The 17,944-nt window shown below is 58.6% G+C and overlaps 1 protein-coding gene across 4 annotated transcripts in view; it reads left to right on the top strand.

Annotated features, from left to right (window-relative positions):
• The window catches only part of RCAN1 (regulator of calcineurin 1), a 54,965-nt gene extending 46,120 nt beyond the window's left edge, over window positions 1-8,845 (top strand). The window contains exons 1-5 of one of the 4 annotated variants that reach the window (XM_059686391.1): window positions 135-409; window positions 2,718-2,844; window positions 2,936-3,109; window positions 4,268-4,427; window positions 7,420-8,845. In XM_059686391.1, coding sequence (XP_059542374.1) covers window positions 3,089-3,109; window positions 4,268-4,427; window positions 7,420-7,589 — 351 coding nt within the window. In that variant the 5' untranslated portion in view covers window positions 135-409; window positions 2,718-2,844; window positions 2,936-3,088 and the 3' untranslated portion in view covers window positions 7,590-8,845. Of the gene's footprint in view, window positions 1-131; window positions 410-2,717; window positions 2,845-2,935; window positions 3,110-4,267; window positions 4,450-4,493; window positions 4,513-7,419 lie in introns of those variants that run through there. The other 3 variants (XM_059686390.1, XM_059686388.1, XM_059686389.1) reach the window with 3 other exon arrangements.
• Window positions 8,846-17,944: the final 9,099 nt, after the last annotated feature.

Below are 17,944 nucleotides of genomic sequence, written 5' to 3'. Positions count from 1 at the left end.
AGAGAGCAGCTGCAGGCACAGGCGCAGATTTTCCATCCTCCGCTCCCCAGCGCAGGGCAGGGCCGGTGACTAAGGCGCTGACGTCACCTCTTTCCAGGAGAGGCTCACGCTGTCCCTGTGGCTCAGCCTGCGGCTCCTCGGGGCTCGGGAATCTGCTGCCCAAACCGGATGCGCCCGGAGCCCAGCTTTTTCCCGGGGGCTGGACCGCCGGCTTTATAAGCGCGGGCTCCACGGAGAAGCCCAGCCTCTCAGAGGAACCTCGCTCTCGCTCTCACTCTCGGGTGCCACCCTGCGTCCCTCGCCCTCCCCGGGAGGAAGCAAGATGCATTTCAGAAACTTTAACTACAGTTTTAGCTGCTTGGTTGCCTGTGTGGCAAACGGTGACATCTTCAGCGACAGTGACGCGAGGGTAAGGCTCCTGGTGCAAAGCGAGTTTTGAGTTTTCAAAGCTTGACGCTGGCTGGGACTATTCCTTCTTTCCTACTTCCCGTCACTGCCTGTGAACTGAACTTGCGGGGTGGGGGATGTGGCTCTCCTGCGGCTTTGGGGTTTTTGAAGTAAATCCAAACTGCTTTGAGCCTTAAAAAGCAAGTGTTCGCCCCCGGGATGGGCTGGGGAGGGACTTCCAGAGCTCGGTGACGCCAGGGCCCTGCCAGCGCGGGAGGCGGCGTGGGCACCGCTGGCTCTCGTTCTGGGCAGACTGTTTGGAGGGAGGGCTGAGTGAAGGGCACGCTTCGCTGTGGCCCCTGGAGTTCAGGAGAATGATTTTATCTTGGGAAGTGAGGCTGCGGAGGTGGTTGCGTGTCTGCAGCCACACAAGCAGTAAAGCTGGGAAATAACTCCCGTGCCTCCGAAGCAGCTCCCAGGGCTGGCGGCGTGGCTCTACCCTCCCCGGAGGAGATGTGAGGTCTCCGGCAGCACCTGCCGCCCCTCCAGCTCCGCCTGTGTGCTCGGAGGAATGCTCTGTTGCAGCACGTGCTGCTGTTCTCCGTGTGATCAGACAGACCTGCTTTCCCGTGCGGCACAGGGGCCATCCGACAGCGACGGCCGGACGTGCGCTGAGGGACAGGGCACTTACAGGAGGGGCTGGGAGCGGCAGGCCTTCACAGATGGCGCGTGCTCTGGTCCTGAGCCCTGACTTGTCTTCTAAAAATACTCGCCCAAGTCACCTCTGCTCAATTATGAATCATAACTTCAGACCTGCAGTCAGTCACCGTGCCTGTTAACGAGGCCGTGCGGGACTCCCCGTGCCCGCGTCAGGACACCCGCGGAAGTGCCCGGCGGGGAGGTGGAGAGGCCCTGGCCGCAGTGAGGTCGGGTGGGCTGCACCGCGCGTGCTCCGTGCTCGTCTCTCTCAGTCCTCGCCTCTGCAGCCACCCCGGGGGAGAGTACAGAGGTGTCCATCACCGAGAGGAAAGCCAGGCAGTTCCAAGAGCGGAAGTGTGTGAGTTCCCACTCCCGCTTCACAGCTGCTGGTGGAGTCTCCCGGTGGCTGGCACGGGGACCTGCCCTAGTCCTGCCATGTGGAGCGGGCACTTGCCCGGGGCCATCCCTGCCCTGTGCCCAGCCCCGAATGTTCTAGAACAGGGGTCCTCAAACTTTTGAAACAGGGGGCCAGTTCACTGTCCCTCAGACGGTTGGAGGGCCCGACTATAGTTTTAAAAAAAACTATGAACAAATTCCTATGCACACTGCACATATCTTATTTTGAAGTAAAAAAACAAAACGGGAACAAATACAATATTTGTATTTGCATGTGGCCCGCGGGCCGTAGTTTGAGGACCCCTGTTCTAGAAGATGCTTTTCTCTCGCATTAGGCATCCCCTCTGCCCTCTGCAGAAGCAGGCGCCTCCCAGAGGTCTCAGGTCCCTGTGGGCCAGCTCTGTCCTGCATCTCCTGTGCAGAGAGCAACTGCTCAGCCCAAACACTGCAAGTTCTTCCAGGCCTGACTGTCCACCCGCGCCCTCTCTGGCTGGAATCCTGAGGGGCTGCGGTGGCTGCCCCGCGCTCCCCCCGAAGGACACCCCCAGTGCCACCTCCAGCGGGAGAGGGGGTGGTCTTCTCAGCCTCTCCCGGAGGCCGCTGGCTCTTTGCTGTGCCGTCATCTTCGCTGGCCCTGGCACTGGAGATGCGCACGGATGGGCGCGAAGCCCGCGTGCGGAGGTGGGTCGCTGCAGGACCTTGGCTTTTAGGGAAATTGTTTTAGTTCAGAAGCAGCAGACTGAGTGAGAAAACAATGGGGGAAATGTTTAACCCTCTTCCTTTACATTAAAAAGTGCAAGACTTGCTGAAACCGGTTTGGCTCAGTGGATAGAGCGTCGGCCTGCGGACTGAAAGGTCCCAGGTTCGATTCCGGTCAAGGGCATGTACCTGGGTTGCGGGCACATCCCCAATAGGAGGTGTGCAGGAGGCGGCTGATCGATGTTTCTCTCTCATCGATGTTTCTAACTCACTCTATCTCTCTCCCTTCCTCTCTGTAAAAAATCAATAAAATATATTTTTTTAAAAAAAGTGCAAGACTTATTACCTGGTTTTCCAGGTCAACAAACACGGCTTTCTCGAGTGAGCCGCCTGCGTCTCGGCCTGAAGAGGCTCGGTGGGCACAGCCCGGTCCTGCGCTGGTGGCAGGGACGGGGTCCCAGGCGGGGCGGTCGCTGGCTCGGGCCCTGTCAGGCCGGGCAGGGGACGGAGCACACCTCACTCTCCGTTACAAACAGCGTTCCTGTGACGCTGAGAAGTGCTGAGTGGTAATTGTCCCGCCGATTGAGTGAGCTTTGTCCGTCCTGGATTCGTCCTTCCTTCTGACGCCATCTCTCTTCTCCGGGGGTTGAGCGAGGCTCCGGGGTAAGAATCCGCTCCCTCCTACAGAACCGTCACGGAGCGGCTGTCCAGGGCCCGGGGAAGGCATTTAACTCCTTTTATCTTTGCTTCCCAGGCCAAGTTCGAGTCCCTCTTTAGGACCTACGACCAGGACATCACCTTCCAGTACTTCAAGAGCTTCAAGCGCGTCCGGATCAACTTCAGCAGCCACCTGTCTGCCGCCGACGCCCGGCTGCGCCTGCACAAGACCCAGTTCCTCGGGAAGGAGATGAAGCTGTATTTTGCGCAGGTGCGTGGAGCTCATCAGCGTGCATGCTTCTCCGTCCCCGTCCCCCCCCCCTGCACCCCCCCCCAAGAAAGTAGCCTGGACAGTGATAACGCCCTGCATCGATTTAAACCCGAGACTCCGTCCTGGGAAAGGCGAACCCATCCTCCAGGTTTCCAGGCCTCCCCTCTCCAGAAAGCGCAGGTTCTGTGACAGCGGCTTCACAGGTGGCCTTGGGGGAGTGTTGATGGGCAGGTGGCAGCCTGCCCTGGGTGGGCGTGGCCCCGGCCCCAAGACTTGGCAGTAGGTTTCTGAGAATTTGATGGGGCTGCCGCCCCCCCAGGGGCCCGCGCCGGGGCTCTCGGCAGCAGCCAGCGCTGTGGGCCGCGCTGGCTTTGCCTCCTGCTCACCACCCTTCCAGTGCCGGGGCCGCCATGGGAGGTGACCAGCTTCAAGGCAGCCCACAAAGTTCCATTCGATGGCTTCTGGGGTGCCACTCCCGGTTAACGTGAGCCCCGCGGGGAGCGGGGAGCGGGGAGCGGGGTGCGGGCTGTGTTCCCCAGGCAGGGAGCAGGCCCTCTAGGGAAGCTGCTGGGTAGAAAAGGCCAACTCCCTGGACTTTGGAGCGGGCGCCTGCCCCGCCCCGCCCCCTAGTGGTGAGTGGGCGCAGGTTTTCTGAGGGTGCCTGGCTGTGAGCTGCTCCTGGCTGCCCTGGTGGGTTTCCTATAAATAACGGCTTCGTCCCTCCACCACGTGTTCTGATGGTTCGAGTAAACGCCTGTGCAGATTGTGGGGGGAGGGACCGCCCAGTGGTGAGATTTGCTGCTCAGCCCCCTAAGCGCTGCTAGAACTAAGCTCCAATAGGATCAGAGGTGCTTTGGTGGTGGGAGCTGGTCCCCGGCCCTGCCTGGTCCTGAAGAATGACGCACCTGCGGTGTGAGGAGCCTGGAGGAGGGCGTCCAGGCTCATTCTGACTGGACCCATTTATACACAGACCGTCTCTGTCCGTTCTCCCTCCGCCTCTGAGCCTGAGCACTGCGAGCCCCAGTCCTGGCAGGCTCCCCCGAACCCGAGCCCAGACACCCTTTGGGCCGCTTTCCACGTGGCCAACCTGGTCCTGTCCTCGCACCTGCGTTGGGAGCGGCTTTGCGGCTGCTGCATCGCCCCCCCTTTCTCTCCCAGACGCTGCACATCGGGAGCCCCCACCTGGCCCCCCCAAACCCGGACAAGCAGTTTCTGATCTCTCCTCCCGCCTCGCCACCTGTCGGCTGGAAGCAAGTGGAAGATGCCACCCCCGTCATAAATTACGATCTCTTATATGCCATCTCCAAGCTAGGGCCAGGTGAGCGGGGTCCCCGGGCCAGGTGAGCGGGATCCCCGGGCCAGGTGAGCGGGGTCCCCGGGCCAGGTGAGCGGGGTCCCCGGGCCAGGTGAGCGGGGTCCCAGGACCAGGTGAGCGGGCTCCCAGATGGGGAAGTAAGTGAGTGGGCCCCGGGGAGGGGGGCAGTGGCGAGGAGAGACAGTGCGGAGGGCCCAGACGCAGGTGCTAGGGGTCGGAAGGCGTGGCCTCTCCACTGTCCTTCCCACCCCGTGTGACTGGTGCCAGCGAGAATCACCCGTCCGCACCTTCAGCTTCAGTGGAACTCGTGGGGCGGGCGTGCTGCCTCTGGCCTCACTCCTTAGGGAGGAGCACACAGGGAGGGAGGTGGTTGTGGGGACCGAACGCCAGGGCCCCTCCTGGCCAGCATCCCGTGACCCCGTCCGCACCCACTGCCACAGCCTGTGTGGGCTCCGCGTGGAGATGAGCGTGGACTGTGGGAAGGAAACCAGACCCCCTTGGAGATGCTGCCTATGGGAGGGTCCTCTGTCACTGCCTGACTCTCAGCTCCCTGCCCAGTGTCGGGGTGCAGAGCCACTGGTCACAGGAAGGCAGGGCCGAGCCCCCCCGCACCCCTCCTGCCCCAGGGGCTGCTCCCTGCGGAGCTGGCCAGAGATAGAAGGCTCCAGCCCCCGAGGGCACAAGGTGTGAGCCTCGGGGGCACCGGCTCCCTGGCCTCTGCTCCTTGGTGAGACGGGCTCTGACCCCCGTGGGGCCTGGGAGCTCCCACGGCGCCTGGCCCTGGCCACGCTCAGCTCATGGTTTTCCGAAACAGTAAACTGTTGGGGGCGCCTGGCCGTGCGGTAGAGGGTCTGGGGAGGAGGCGGGTGTGGGGTCTGGGGGTGAAGAGGCGTGGCCCCGCCTGGTCCCTGCAGCAGAGGAGTAAGTGCTGAGCCACGGCCCCTCGTTTCTCCTTGAGCCGCAATCAGATGTCCTCGGCCGAGGGTTTCAGTTTCTCGGCCGTCAGCAGTTTCATATGGAAAAGGTTACATTTCTGAAATGTCCTGTGCGGTGGAGGGCAGGATCGGTTACCGACTGCCCGTGGCGCGTGAAGGTCGAGGCGGGCGGCCGGCTGGCGGCATGTGCTCCCACAGCTCCTGCCAAGGCGATCAGGCTGAGGGCTGGAGGCCCCGGGCAGAGCAGGGGGACGGGGTCTCCCAGGAGCAGAGCAGGGGGACGGGGTCTCCCCGAGCAGAGCAGGAGGATAGGGTCTCCCAGGAGCAGAGCAGGGGGATGGGGTCTCCCCAGGCAGAGCAGGAGGATGGGGTCTCCCAGGAGCAGAGCAGGGGGACGGGGTCTCCCCGAGCAGAGCAGGGGGATGGGGTCTCCCAGGAGCAGAGCAGGAGGATGGGGTCTCCCAGGAGCAGAGCAGGGGGATGGGGTCTCCCAGGAGCAGAGCAGGGGGATGGGGTCTCCCAGGAGCAGAGCAGGAGGATGGGGTCTCCCAGGAGCAGAGCAGGAGGATGGGGTCTCCCAGGAGCAGAGCAGGAGGATGGGGTCTCCCAGGAGCAGAGCAGGAGGATGGAGTCTCCCAGGAGCAGAGCAGGGGGACGGGGTCTCCCCGAGCAGAGCAGGGGGATGGGGTCTCCCAGGAGCAGAGCAGGAGGATGGAGTCTCCCAGGAGCAGAGCAGGGGGATGGGGTCTCCCCGGAGCAGAGCAGGGGGATGGGGTCTCCCAGGAGCAGAGCAGGAGGATGGGGTCTCCCAGGAGCAGAGCAGGGGGATGGGGTCTCCCAGGAGCAGAGCAGGGGGATGGAGTCTCCCAGGAGCAGAGCAGGGGGATGGGGTCTCCCAGGAGCAGAGCAGGGGGATGGGGTCTCCCAGGAGCAGAGCAGGAGGATGGGGTCTCCCCGGAGCAGAGCAGGGGGATGGGGTCTCCCAGGAGCAGAGCAGGAGGATGGGGTCTCCCCGGAGCAGAGCAGGAGGATGGGGTCTCCCCGGAGCAGAGCAGGGGGATGGGGTCTCCCAGGAGCAGAGCAGGAGGATAGGGTCTCCCAGGAGCAGAGCAGGGGGATGGGGTCTCCCCAGGCAGAGCAGGGGGACGGGGTCTCCCCGGGCAGAGCAGGGGGACGGGGTCTCCCCAGACAGAGCAGGGGGACGGGGTCTCCCCGGGCAGAGCAGGGGGACGGGGTCTCCCCAGGCAGAGCAGGGGGACGGGGTCTCCCCAGGCAGAGCAGGGGGACGGGGTCTCCCCAGGCAGAGCAGGGGGACGGGGTCTCCCAGGAGCAGAGCAGGAGGACGGGGTCTCCCAGGAGCAGAGCAGGGGGATGGGGTCTCCCAGGAGCAGAGCAGGGGGGTCGGGCCCCTGCAGGGGGGCCGGAGTACACGCCCCTCCACGTCGGGCCAGGCTGCTGGAGAGGGCGCTGCTGAGGGAGGGAGACGCCTCTGCCAGCACCTCCCCGCGGGGGTTCAGGGAGAAGCTGTGGTAGAAACAGACTCCCTAAAACCAGCGTGCCCTGGGCTTCCTAACGGAGCCTGGTGACTTGCCATAGTCTGGCTGTGCTTGCAGCCCACAAGATGGCAGAGGTTTTGCACATGTAGTCCCACCCCCGCACCTCTGGGTGGCACCTGATGGGTAGGTTGGAGGGTGTGTCAGGAGCACCGTGGCCAAGGTTGCCCGTGACCGTCGGACCCTCCCGGCAGCTCTCCCCCAGCCGAGGCCCTGGCGCCTTTCGGACAGTTACAGCCTCCCAGGCTCACCGTGCGGCTGAGCAAAGGCATCTGCCCGCCTGTGGTGGGTGAAGGCGCCTTCCGCACAGACAGGAGGCCCCGCGGGGAGGCGGAGGCCCTGCCCACGGCTCCTCCTGTCTGGAAGGCGCCACCGAAGCCAGGCCTGTCCGGGGCGTGTCCCCGTCCCCTCGGCCTGCGCAGAAGCGAGGCCGCGCCGCCCGGACACTTGTCCCTGCGCTCGCCCTTCCGCTCTCGCCCGAGTGACCCCGCGCTGCTCTCTCTCCAGGGGAAAAGTACGAGCTGCACGCGGCGACCGCCACCACGCCCAGCGTCGTGGTGCACGTGTGCGAGAGCGAGCAGGAGGACGAGGAGGAGGAGATGGAAAGGACGAAGAGGCCCAAACCCAAGATCATCCAGACCAGGCGGCCGGAGTACACGCCCCTCCACCTCAGCTGAGCGGCGCCGTGCGGTCCGGTCACACCGGAGGAATCTTACTGTGAGGCGGCCCTCGGCCTGGGAGCGGCTGCCGGGCCGCAGTGCGGACAGTCCCGCTCTCGTTGTCAGCGGAGGACCGGGCTTGGTCTCCTGGCCCCGGATGTCCGCCAGTCACGCAGCTGGGTCATCGCACACGGACCTCAGGGGGCGTCTCACGCAAACCCAGCAGCGGTCCATTTCGTCCCTTTCCCAGTGGTTCTGGTTCTGCCAAGGGCAGGCTGATCCCCAGCAGCCCTCGGGGTAGACCCTCTAGGGTGAGTGCCCGCGACCATGAAGCATCTGAGGCGGGAGCTGGGGGACCGCAGTGCCATGTGGACGCTTGGCGCCCCCTCCTCCCTCCCGCCCGACGGTCCTGCATGTCTGTTACCGGCCCCAGAACTAACTGTCTGTGCCGCTCCCCCTCTTCTGCATGTCTGGAGATCAGCGTGGGAACTGCCACCTTTCCGGCTCGCGGCTCCTACCGGATCCATGGCTCGGCGTCCTGCGGCGCAGCCTGTCGCCGTGCTCACTGACAGTCCGTCTGAGGGTCGAGGTGGCGTCCCCTCCCGCGTCAGAGAACAGCAGGCTCCCCACCGGCCTCCAGTGGGTGAGGCGTCTCGGCGCAGGCGACTGGGGTTGGCGTCGGTCTGCCTGTCTCTTTCACACGGTGTTTATGATTCCTGGGAATGGCTGGGTGAGGTAGCTGGGTTTTGCCCCATGGAACATCGAGGTGAACTTGTAAATAAAGCCGGTGGCATCTGTTCACACCTGCTGTGCACCTGGTGGAGAGGGAGCCCAGCTGGTGGCGGTGGCCCCCGGGGCGTGTGCGTTAGGACTCGGAGGTGTGGCTGGGCAGTGGGCGCCGGACGTGAGCGGGACACAGTGCCTTCCCCCTCGCTCACGCGGTTCACTCTGACTCTCCTCATAGTTGTACGTCTGGTAAGCGGGTGTTCTGTTCTGGCCTTAAAGCACCATGACGACGTCTGTCATTTTAAACTCCTCCCGCTGCCGAGGAACAGCGCGGCTCTGGGGCTGGGGCTGGTTCTCTTTAAGGAAGCGAGCACGTTTGGTGGTTCATGTAAGAAACTGACTGAATGTTCTCAAAACCCTGTTTACAGTGCTTGGCGGGGGGCTGGGCTTTGGGGTTCCCAGCGGAGTGCGTACCTGGCGGCCAGCCTCCGAGTGTCTGATTGACTGCTTTCTTCAATAAACCGCACCGCGTGCTCTCATGGAAGTGACCTGCCTGTCCTGTTCTTTCTGACGGTCCGTCTGTGGACCCTCTGAGTCCATCCAGTCTCAGGAGGACCGTGCCTCGTCAGGCTGAGTTTAGAAACTGCTGCCTCATGCCTGTGGCTCACGGGGGTCCGCCACCCTGACACGCCACTAGTGATGGGGACAGCGGAGGGCACGCAGAGGGAGCAGACGCCACCGGGAGGGGAACCCTCTCCTGGCACCTCCGCCAAACAGCAGCGCTGCCACCGTCACTCGAAAAGTGGGCTTTTCTGTTAGAAAAAGACGCCCATGGGAGATGGGAAGTCACAGAGGCCGCTTCTGTCCGAGAGTCTGTCCGCATGGCAGGCAGCCTCGGCCGGGACTCTCCTTACAGATGGGGCGGGGGGGAGGGGTTCAGCCGACCTCACCAGGATCTGTTGCTGGACGCCAGCCAGTGGCAGGCATCCTGAGCGAGGTTCACGTTCATCCTTTTCCCATGAAAACCACATGCTTCCCTCGGCGGCAGCCTCGTCCCAACAGCACATGCATGTTTTAAGGCCGCAGTGCGTGAGGCTGAACCTTGCTGGGAAATCCACACTTCGGTCGCGTCTGAGCCTGATGCTTGAGCAGATTCACTAAGTGGCCATCGGGGGGAGGGGGGGGGACTGTCACTGATGGTGCCTTAGAGTGGCTCGGAGCCCAGGGGTGGCCAGAGGCGCTGGCACAGTTGGGGGCCCGGGACCCTGTTTCATACTTAATCTGGAAGGAGGCGAGGTGTGGCCTGACCCCTGGCTCCCGGCAGGTCCCCTCACTACGGGACGTCCAGGCGGTTGGTCCCACTGCGGTGAAGCGGGCAGACCCTGATGCAAATCATTCACCTCCCTCACCCGGACAGTGTCCCATAAGCTGTCCTGTGGCAGGTACATGGGGCCGTCTCCGCTGAAACTCCACCCCCGTGGTCTCGCGGTCGCTGGTCACCAGGCTGATGGGCGTGAGGCCTGGAGTCGTGAGCGTGCCCAGGCCTCCGGGGTTTCTCAGTCCCCGCCTGTGAGGGGCTCAGCAAATGCAGACCTGACAGGCACACGCCGGCGGGATCACGCAGAACACACCCTGCCGTGGACTGGCGTGTTCCTCAGGAGATCCTCACAGAGTGTATTTCTGGGCTGATGGTGAGGAGACCCATCCACGAAAAAGACGAGCCCCCGAAACGGACACTCCGTCAGCGTGGAGGGTAGGAGACTGAGTGAAGTGCAAGCTCTGCAGCTGTGAATCCTCGGCAGCAAAGCCTGACCTGCAGCCGCAGGCGTGTGCGACTTGACGTCTCCAGCGCGTGGGTGAGTGCGCCCACGGGAGACGCAGCGCGTGGGTGAGTGCGCCCACGGGAGAGCACCATGTGTGAGTGCGCCCACGGGAGACCCAGCGCGTGGGTGAGTGCGCCCACGGGAGACGCAGCGCGTGGGTGAGTGCGCCCACGGGAGACGCAGCGCGTGGGTGAGTGCGCCCACGGGAGACGCAGCGCGTGGGTGAGTGCGCCCACGGGAGACGCAGCGCGTGGGTGAGTGCGCCCACGGGAGACGCAGCGCGTGGGTGAGTGCGCCCACGGGAGACGCAGCGCGTGGGTGAGTGCGCCCACGGGAGACGCAGCGCGTGGGTGAGTGCGCCCACGGGAGACGCAGCGCGTGGGTGAGTGCGCCCACGGGAGACGCAGCGCGTGGGTGAGTGCGCCCACGGGAGACGCAGCGCGTGGGTGAGTGCGCCCACGGGAGACGCAGCGCGTGGGTGAGTGCGCCCACGGGAGACGCAGCGAGTGTGTGAGTGAGCCCACAGGAGATGCAGTGCGTGTGTGTGTGAGTGTGCCCACGAGAGACCCAGCGCGTGTGTGAGTGCGCCCATGGGAGACCCAGGGCGTGGGTGAGTGCGCCCACGGGAGGCCTGGGTCATCAGAGAGCTTTAATTTCAGGCGTAATGCACAGAGCTCACTACAGAGGAAACCGATTGTATCAAATATCCGTAGCAAAGAGTTAACACCCTGGACGTGTGAGGACAGAAGTGAGCGTGTCGCAGCGGGCGTGTCGCCCTCACGGGTTGTGGAGCCTGGGGAGCATCTGCCTACCATTCATCGCAAGGTCAACAATCCGCATAGAAGCTACACAGCAGCACTTTACCTTCAAACCCCCCGGGGAGTTTAGAATATAATAAATGCGAAAGACATCCTTTCTTCCCGGTTCTCTGGCCTTCCGCTCCCGAAGCAGGAGGCCGGGGAGTTTGTTCTGCCGCCACCCCTCCTGGCAGGCTCCAGTCACATCTGTGACCCCAGCGGGGGATCGGACCCTCATACCCCCTCTTCAGTGCTCCCTTCCCTCTGCTGGTGAAAGGTCACCTTAATCATGGCTTTGGTTTTTGGTGGTTTGTTTTTTTATATATTTTTTTATTGATTTCAAAGAGAAAGGGAAAGGGGAAGAAAGAAAGAAACATCAATGATGAGAGAGAATCATTGACCGGCTGCCTCCTGCATGCCCTATACTGGGGATCGAGCCCACAACCCAGGCATGTGCCCTGACCGTGAATTGAACTGTGACCTCCTGGTTCATAGGTCGACGCTCAACCACTGAGCCATGCCAGCTGGGCATCACAGCTTTGTTTGTGAAAGTAAGAAATGATTTGTAAGGGATTAAGGTGTGGTGTCTACATTCGGCATTTCTTTTTCTTACAAGATCCTGATTAGAGATTCGATGACCATTCTGCGTAGCAAATAAGAGCCGAGCGGTCGCTCTAAGGGCTGCTCACAGCTCCCTGGTTCAACACCACCAGGCCCCGCTCTGGCTGACATTCATGTTCTGGTGATGTGTAATTCTCAGTGTTCCTAGCTCACCAGGGTCTCTTCCCTAGGGACCCTGGCCCAGGTTTTCTCTGCCCAGAACATCGCCCACTGCCCCAGCCCAGCCCGGATTAATGCCCATGTCAGTCCTCCCGTCTGTGAGTCAGCAGCAGCTTCCACCAGGCCCCGCCTGCAGTGCTCAGTAAATACAGCGGAGTGGTTAACTGGCTTACTGACATTGCTCTACAAGCCCCATCACTAATCCTCTCCCCTTGAGGAGGATCCCAGCTGCTCCTCCTGCACCTCCCACTGTACCCCATATTTCCCCATTGTGATATGTTTTTTTAATTATAATTTTTAAATTGTTTGTCTTCCTTGTTAGAATATAAGTCAAGTGGAGGCAAGATTCCTGGTAGCCCGTGGCTCACAGTAGACATTCAACAGTTATTGGATGGATGGATGGATGGATGGATGGATGGATGATGGATGGATGGATAGATGGGTGGGCAGGTGGATGGATGGATGGATGAATGGATGGGGATTTTAGAGGCGGAGGCGTTAGAGGTCACTGAGAAGGAGTACAAATCGTGAGGAATGCTTTCCTCTTCCTAGTGAGTAGAGCCGTAAGCATCTCAATGTTTTAATCCAACAAATTTCCAGGCAGCTGGAGCAATAAGAATGAACGAGAAAATAGTTGTAAGTGTGTTGGGGTGGACAATAGATGAGGACAGAAAATATATATATATGTTTTTAAATTTTCTTCTCAAAATAGAGTGATTGACTAGAAGATGTGACTGGGAAGAATATAAGAGAACTTCTCAGGTGATGGGAGTGGTCGGTGCCTTGACTGAGCAGCACAATAATGGTGTCAGTGACAACACAGCAGTGGATGAATGAATGAATGAGTGAATTGATATATGGATGGATGGATGATGAATAGATGGATGGATGGATGGATGGATGGATGGCTAGGTGGGTGGGTGAGTAAGTGGATAGGTGATGGATGGGTGGATGGATGGCTAGGTGGGTGGGTGGGTAAGTGGATAGATGATGGATGGGTGGGTGAGTGGGTGGAAAAAATCGCATCAAACTGCATACCTTAAAGGGTAGCATTTTGTTACATGCAAATATGCCTTAATAAAGTTGACTTAATGGTTTTTTTCCTTTTTGTTGAGTTTATTGGGGTGATACTGGTTAATAAGGTTACACAGGTTTCAGGTGGACAGGTTTCAGTTCTGTCATACATCACCGGTATGTTGTATTGCGTGTTCACCACCCCAAGCCAATCTCCTTCCATCACCATTTATTCCTTTACCCTCTTCCACCTTCCGCCGCTCCCCTTAATGTTTTAAAAATCAGAATAAAAGGAAAAAGCTTCAAATCTTGGACAACGGACAGAAGTCGGGAGAAGGTCTTAGCTCTTGGTCACACCCAGTAGAAAGGTTTTCGTGTCTGACACTGTACAGAGCCTTAAGCCAGGAGGACAGCCAGCCAGACAGCCTGGTCAGCATGAGATTCCAACAAAGCTTTCCTAGAAGAATTCATGTGTCCACGGCACTTTAAAAATCAACTTGGGTCACATTTCTTTAAAGTGTAATATATGGCCCCAACCAGTTTGGCTCAGTGGATAGAGTGTCAGCCTGCAGACTGAAAGGTCCCAGGTTTGATTCTGGTCAAGGGCACATGCCCAGGTTGTGGGCTCAGTCCTCAGTGGGGGGGGCAAGTAGGAGGCAGCCTATCCATGATTCTCTCTCATCATTGATGTTTCTATCTCTTCCTCTCCCTTCCTCTCTGAAATCAATAAAAAACTTTTTTTTTAAAAAAAAGCCTTTCACTTTAAAAAAAATAAAGTTTAATATATGAATAATTTTTATGTATGTTCAGAACCAACACCCTGCTGCTTCCAGGACAACATACATGTGGTCAGTGTAAATGGATGGATGTTGGCACCACCGTTCGTGACAGCCCACATGGCCCTGTGGCCTCGGGCAGCGGGACCAGGAACATACATCTCAGCGATGCCTTTGAAATGAATGGGCTGTTGGAGAAGAAACAAGAAAAAGACCTACTTCCCACGAGGTCTATTTCATTTCTGAAGCTTCTAAAAACACTTTTCCTGCAAATCACACAAAAATGCCCCATTCTCTTCCTTAGGGAAGTACATTTTAAAGCTACATGGATCATTAGCAACCATTAAAGAGTGGCTCCTATGCTATTGGCATGGTTATGCCTTCCCAAATCTAATGCTTCTCACATGGTTTTATGGCCTCAGTTGCCAAATAACCTCTTTTAACTGAACTTGTCTGAATTCATGATTTTTATAAGGTAGAAATTGTGCCAGTTTCAGTTTCAGATCTTTGTGGCAGGTTGTGAAGTTTGAAAAATGGTGTCTTGCAGAGGTACCCATGAGTGGGCATGGAGAAGCTCCTTAAACTCGTCGCGGTGAAAAATCAGGAACGGAGGGCCCGGCACCCTTTCCAGTCTTATTACACACCCCTCGCTCCAGCTGTGGGACGCTGCCCGGAAACAGCTGGGCGGGGCCGGGCCTCACCTGCAGGCCAGGTAAGCTGACTGAAGGCCACCAGACAGACAAGCACCCGCTGTCCTGCAGGAGACAGAGTGGTCCCGGACTCGGAGGGAAGAGACCAGAATGTTCTGCCGGGCTCCTGAGATGTCCCTGAGGCCATGTGAAGGCTGCAGGTGCCTGAGGGGCACTGGGAGACCAGAAAGGAGTAGAGAAGGGGGCAGTCCCAGCCCCTCGTAGTCAGGCACCGCTCACCTTCCCCCTGCATCCTAGCCCGGACCCCAGGGCGCAAACGGGGGAGGGGGGGTGTGTGTGCACCTCTGCTCCCAGGCCCCCACCTGCAGTGACCACCTACCTCCTGAGAGCTCAGTCCTGAAGGCCTGGAGACTGGAATCTAGGCAGTGAGCAGCAGAAGGCGGCCGCCCCCAGCCAAGCCAGCGGCGCCCCCTGCCGCCGGTATTGGGCTGTGCACACCCAGCGCACAGGAGGCAGCGCAGAGCTTGGGGACGAGGTTCTGGTGGAGGCTGAAGTTCCATGGTGGTTGGAGGGAGGCAGGGAGCAGACCTGGCAGAGCTTGCGGGCCACGTGGGAGAGGTAAGAGCATCCTGGCTGGGCCCCGCCTATCAGGTGCGCCCCCTGGGAGACAGGAGCCGCCGCAGGACCCCAGCTGGCGGGGAAGGTGAGCTGCCGCTGGGAGGGAGCGCCGCGGGGGAGGGAGCTGAGGGCAGCGTCTCACCACTGCCAGGAGGTAAATGCTGCCCACAGTGGCGTGAGCCCAGAGGGGGCCTACAGGCCTCAGGAGACCGCCCGCCCTGTGGCCAGGCCAACACCTCGGCTCAAGGTGGCCTCAGCTGGTGAGAGATGCTGAGCGCACAGGCTGCGCCTCTGTGAGCGGCAGCCCCCAGCCCACCTGGGCTCCCCTCACACCTGGCTGTGTGCTTCTGGCTGTGCTCTGTTAACACTGAGTCCCTGTCTCCTGTTTAGCCAGTACTTCTCTGGGCAACAGGATCAGGAGGGGGAGCAGTCTGAGAGGGATTACAGGGGCTTTGACCTTGTCACTGCCACTCAAGGTCGTCCTTTTCCACCTCTCTCTGCTCTTCGGTCTCTGGCATCTTTCAGTCAGTTCCCAGAAGACCAGGCGGCAGCATCCATGCCCAGAAGTGAGGCAAATGCAGATGCAACAGGCTGCCCACTTCTGGACCTGCACTCTGAAAGGCACCCAGAGGCCACATGTTCAAAAGACAAAGTCCTCTGTGTCCCCGGCCTCCCCACCCACCACGGCTCAGGGGAACTCCAGCTGACCTTGATTCCTTCACCTCTGGGGATCCGCCATCTGACTGTTCCCAGGGTCTAAGGCAGCGGTTCTCAGCCTTGGCTGCACATTAGAGCCACCTGGGAATCTTGTTAAAATCCTGATGGCTGGGCCTCATCCCCTGGAAATTCTGTTTCTTTGTTATGGGGTGGGGCCACAACATGAGTAACAAAGAAACAGAATTTCCAGAGGATGAGGCCCCGAAGTCAGGATTTTAACAAGATCCCCAGGTGACTCTAATGTGCAGCCGAGGCTGAGCACCGCTGGCCTAAGGTCTTGTCAGCAGAAGTAATTTACCTCCAGGAACCTGGTGATTACCTTCATGACAGACGTGCTGTTAACGAGGGGCTGGTGAAACACCAAGGTCATTGGTCTGTGAGCCAGGGCTTTCCCTCCTGCAGAGTCCGTGGGCCCGTTCCTCCCCGCCACGCAGGGCACGGCCGGCTCACCAAGTCCTATTCCTTCCCCAAGGATGTCACGTGTTCTCGTAGGTGTGTGTGTGTGTGTGTGTGTGTGTATACACTATATATATATTTCAAAACTAGAACAATAATTGAGAATAATATCATGATCTAACAGTATCTCTACTTTATATTTTGCAATATGCCCACCAGACAGTACATACACACACACACGCACGCACACACACACGCACATGCACACACACACACAATCATTCCAGGTCCAAGTGAGACCCTCTCCCCTCCCCCCGCTGCAGCGCCAGCTGTGACCATGAGCTGTGGTCATTACTTACAACCTCACGTGTGTCTTTATACTTGGGCTCAGTTTATAAGTCTGTAAGCAAGACGCAGTTTGCTTTACTGATGGTAAATTTTAAGAATTGGTATATTTTAGGTATAATTTGGAAAATTACTTTTTTTAATCCAACATTGTTTTTTATTTTTTTTAAATATATATTTTATTGATTTTTTTTTTTTTTTACAGAGAGGAAGGGAGAGGGATAGAGTTAGAAACATCAATGAGAGAGAGACATCGATCAGCTGCCTCCTGCACACCCCCTACTGGGGATGTGCCCCCAACCAAGGTACATGCCCTTGACCGGAATCGAACCTGGGACCCTTGAGTCCGCAGGCAGACGCTCTATCCACTGAGCAACACCGGCCAGGGCCCCACATTGTTTTTACATCTGCCCACGTGGATGCACAGCCTGATTCACTCTTCGTGCATCCTGTCTTCTTCCCATCGCTGAGCGTCACTGAATCACACAGAGAACAGAGTCAGCTCATCGCATTAAAGAAAGGGAACCATCCACTTAACCACCAGCCGGGCCACCAGGGAGAATGAGCCCTGGCCAGTGTGCTCAGCGGCTGAGCAGCCCCCCACGTGCCAAGGGGTCACCTGTTCGATTCCCAGTCAGGGCCCAGGCCCAAGGTGCAGGCTCGACCCCCAGCAGGAGGCGGACAGGAGGCAGCCGATGGTGCTTCTCTCCCTCTCCCTTCTTCTCTCTCTAAAAAATCAATAAAAACATATTAAACAAAATTTTATAAAGAACTAGAATGATATTTGCATCGCAGAAGCCCCTCACATGACCTCATCCCATAACCACCTGCCCACTTCTCCAAGGGCACCTGCTACCTTCTCATGGTTCCCAGTTTAAACCCTGTGTGGCAGGAAGTGGAGTCCATAGACTTGTGCCTGGTTTGCTTTGTTCAGGTGGAGAGCTGTGTCTGAGCTTTTGTGTAGCAGCAGTTTGTTCATTTTAAATTCTTCTCTTTTTGCCCTGGCTGGTTTGCTCAGTGGTTAGAGCGTTGGCCTGTGCACAGAAGGGTCTTGGGTTCGATTTCTGGTCAAGGGCACATACCTCCACTGCAGGTTTCCTCCCCACCCCCAGGAGGGGCACATGTGGGAGACAACCATTCAATCTCTCTCTCTTTCTCTCTCTCTCTCTCTCTCTCTTATTTCTCCCTCCCTCCCTTCCTTCAACTCTCTGAAAAGCAATGGAAAAAATATCCTCAGGTGAGGATTAACAAAAACAAATAAATTATTGCCTGGCCGGCCGGCGTGGGTTCAGTTGTTGAGCATCTACCTATGAACCAGGAGGTCATGGTTTGATTCCCAGTCAGGGCACATGTCTGGGTTTCCAGCTCAATCCCCAGTGTGGGGCATGCAGGAGGCAGCCGATCAATGATTCACATCATTGATGTTTCTCTCTCTCTCTCTCTCCCTCTCCCTTCCTCTCTGAAATCAAGAAAAATATATTTTAAACAAATAAGTAATGCTGTAAGAAACATATGGGTGCAGCTGTCTTTTAAAAAAATAAAATAAATGAATAAGTGAATTCTCTTCTGTTTAATAGACTCTGTTTTTTAGAAAAGTGTGAGACTTTTCAGAAAAAATGAGATGATAGTCCTGAGAGTGCCCGCCTGCCTCACACCCGGTTTGCCTCCTGTTGGAATGGTACCCGGGTCTCTGCTACTGAACCAGTATTGGTGCCTCAGGAACAGAGCTCA

This window comes from Myotis daubentonii, chromosome 3 (assembly GCF_963259705.1).
Source record: "Myotis daubentonii chromosome 3, mMyoDau2.1, whole genome shotgun sequence".
Classification (NCBI taxonomy): domain Eukaryota; kingdom Metazoa; phylum Chordata; class Mammalia; order Chiroptera; family Vespertilionidae; genus Myotis; species Myotis daubentonii.
The sequence above is the reverse complement of the archived record's forward strand: the minus strand, read 5'-3'. Positions and strand labels throughout refer to the sequence as shown.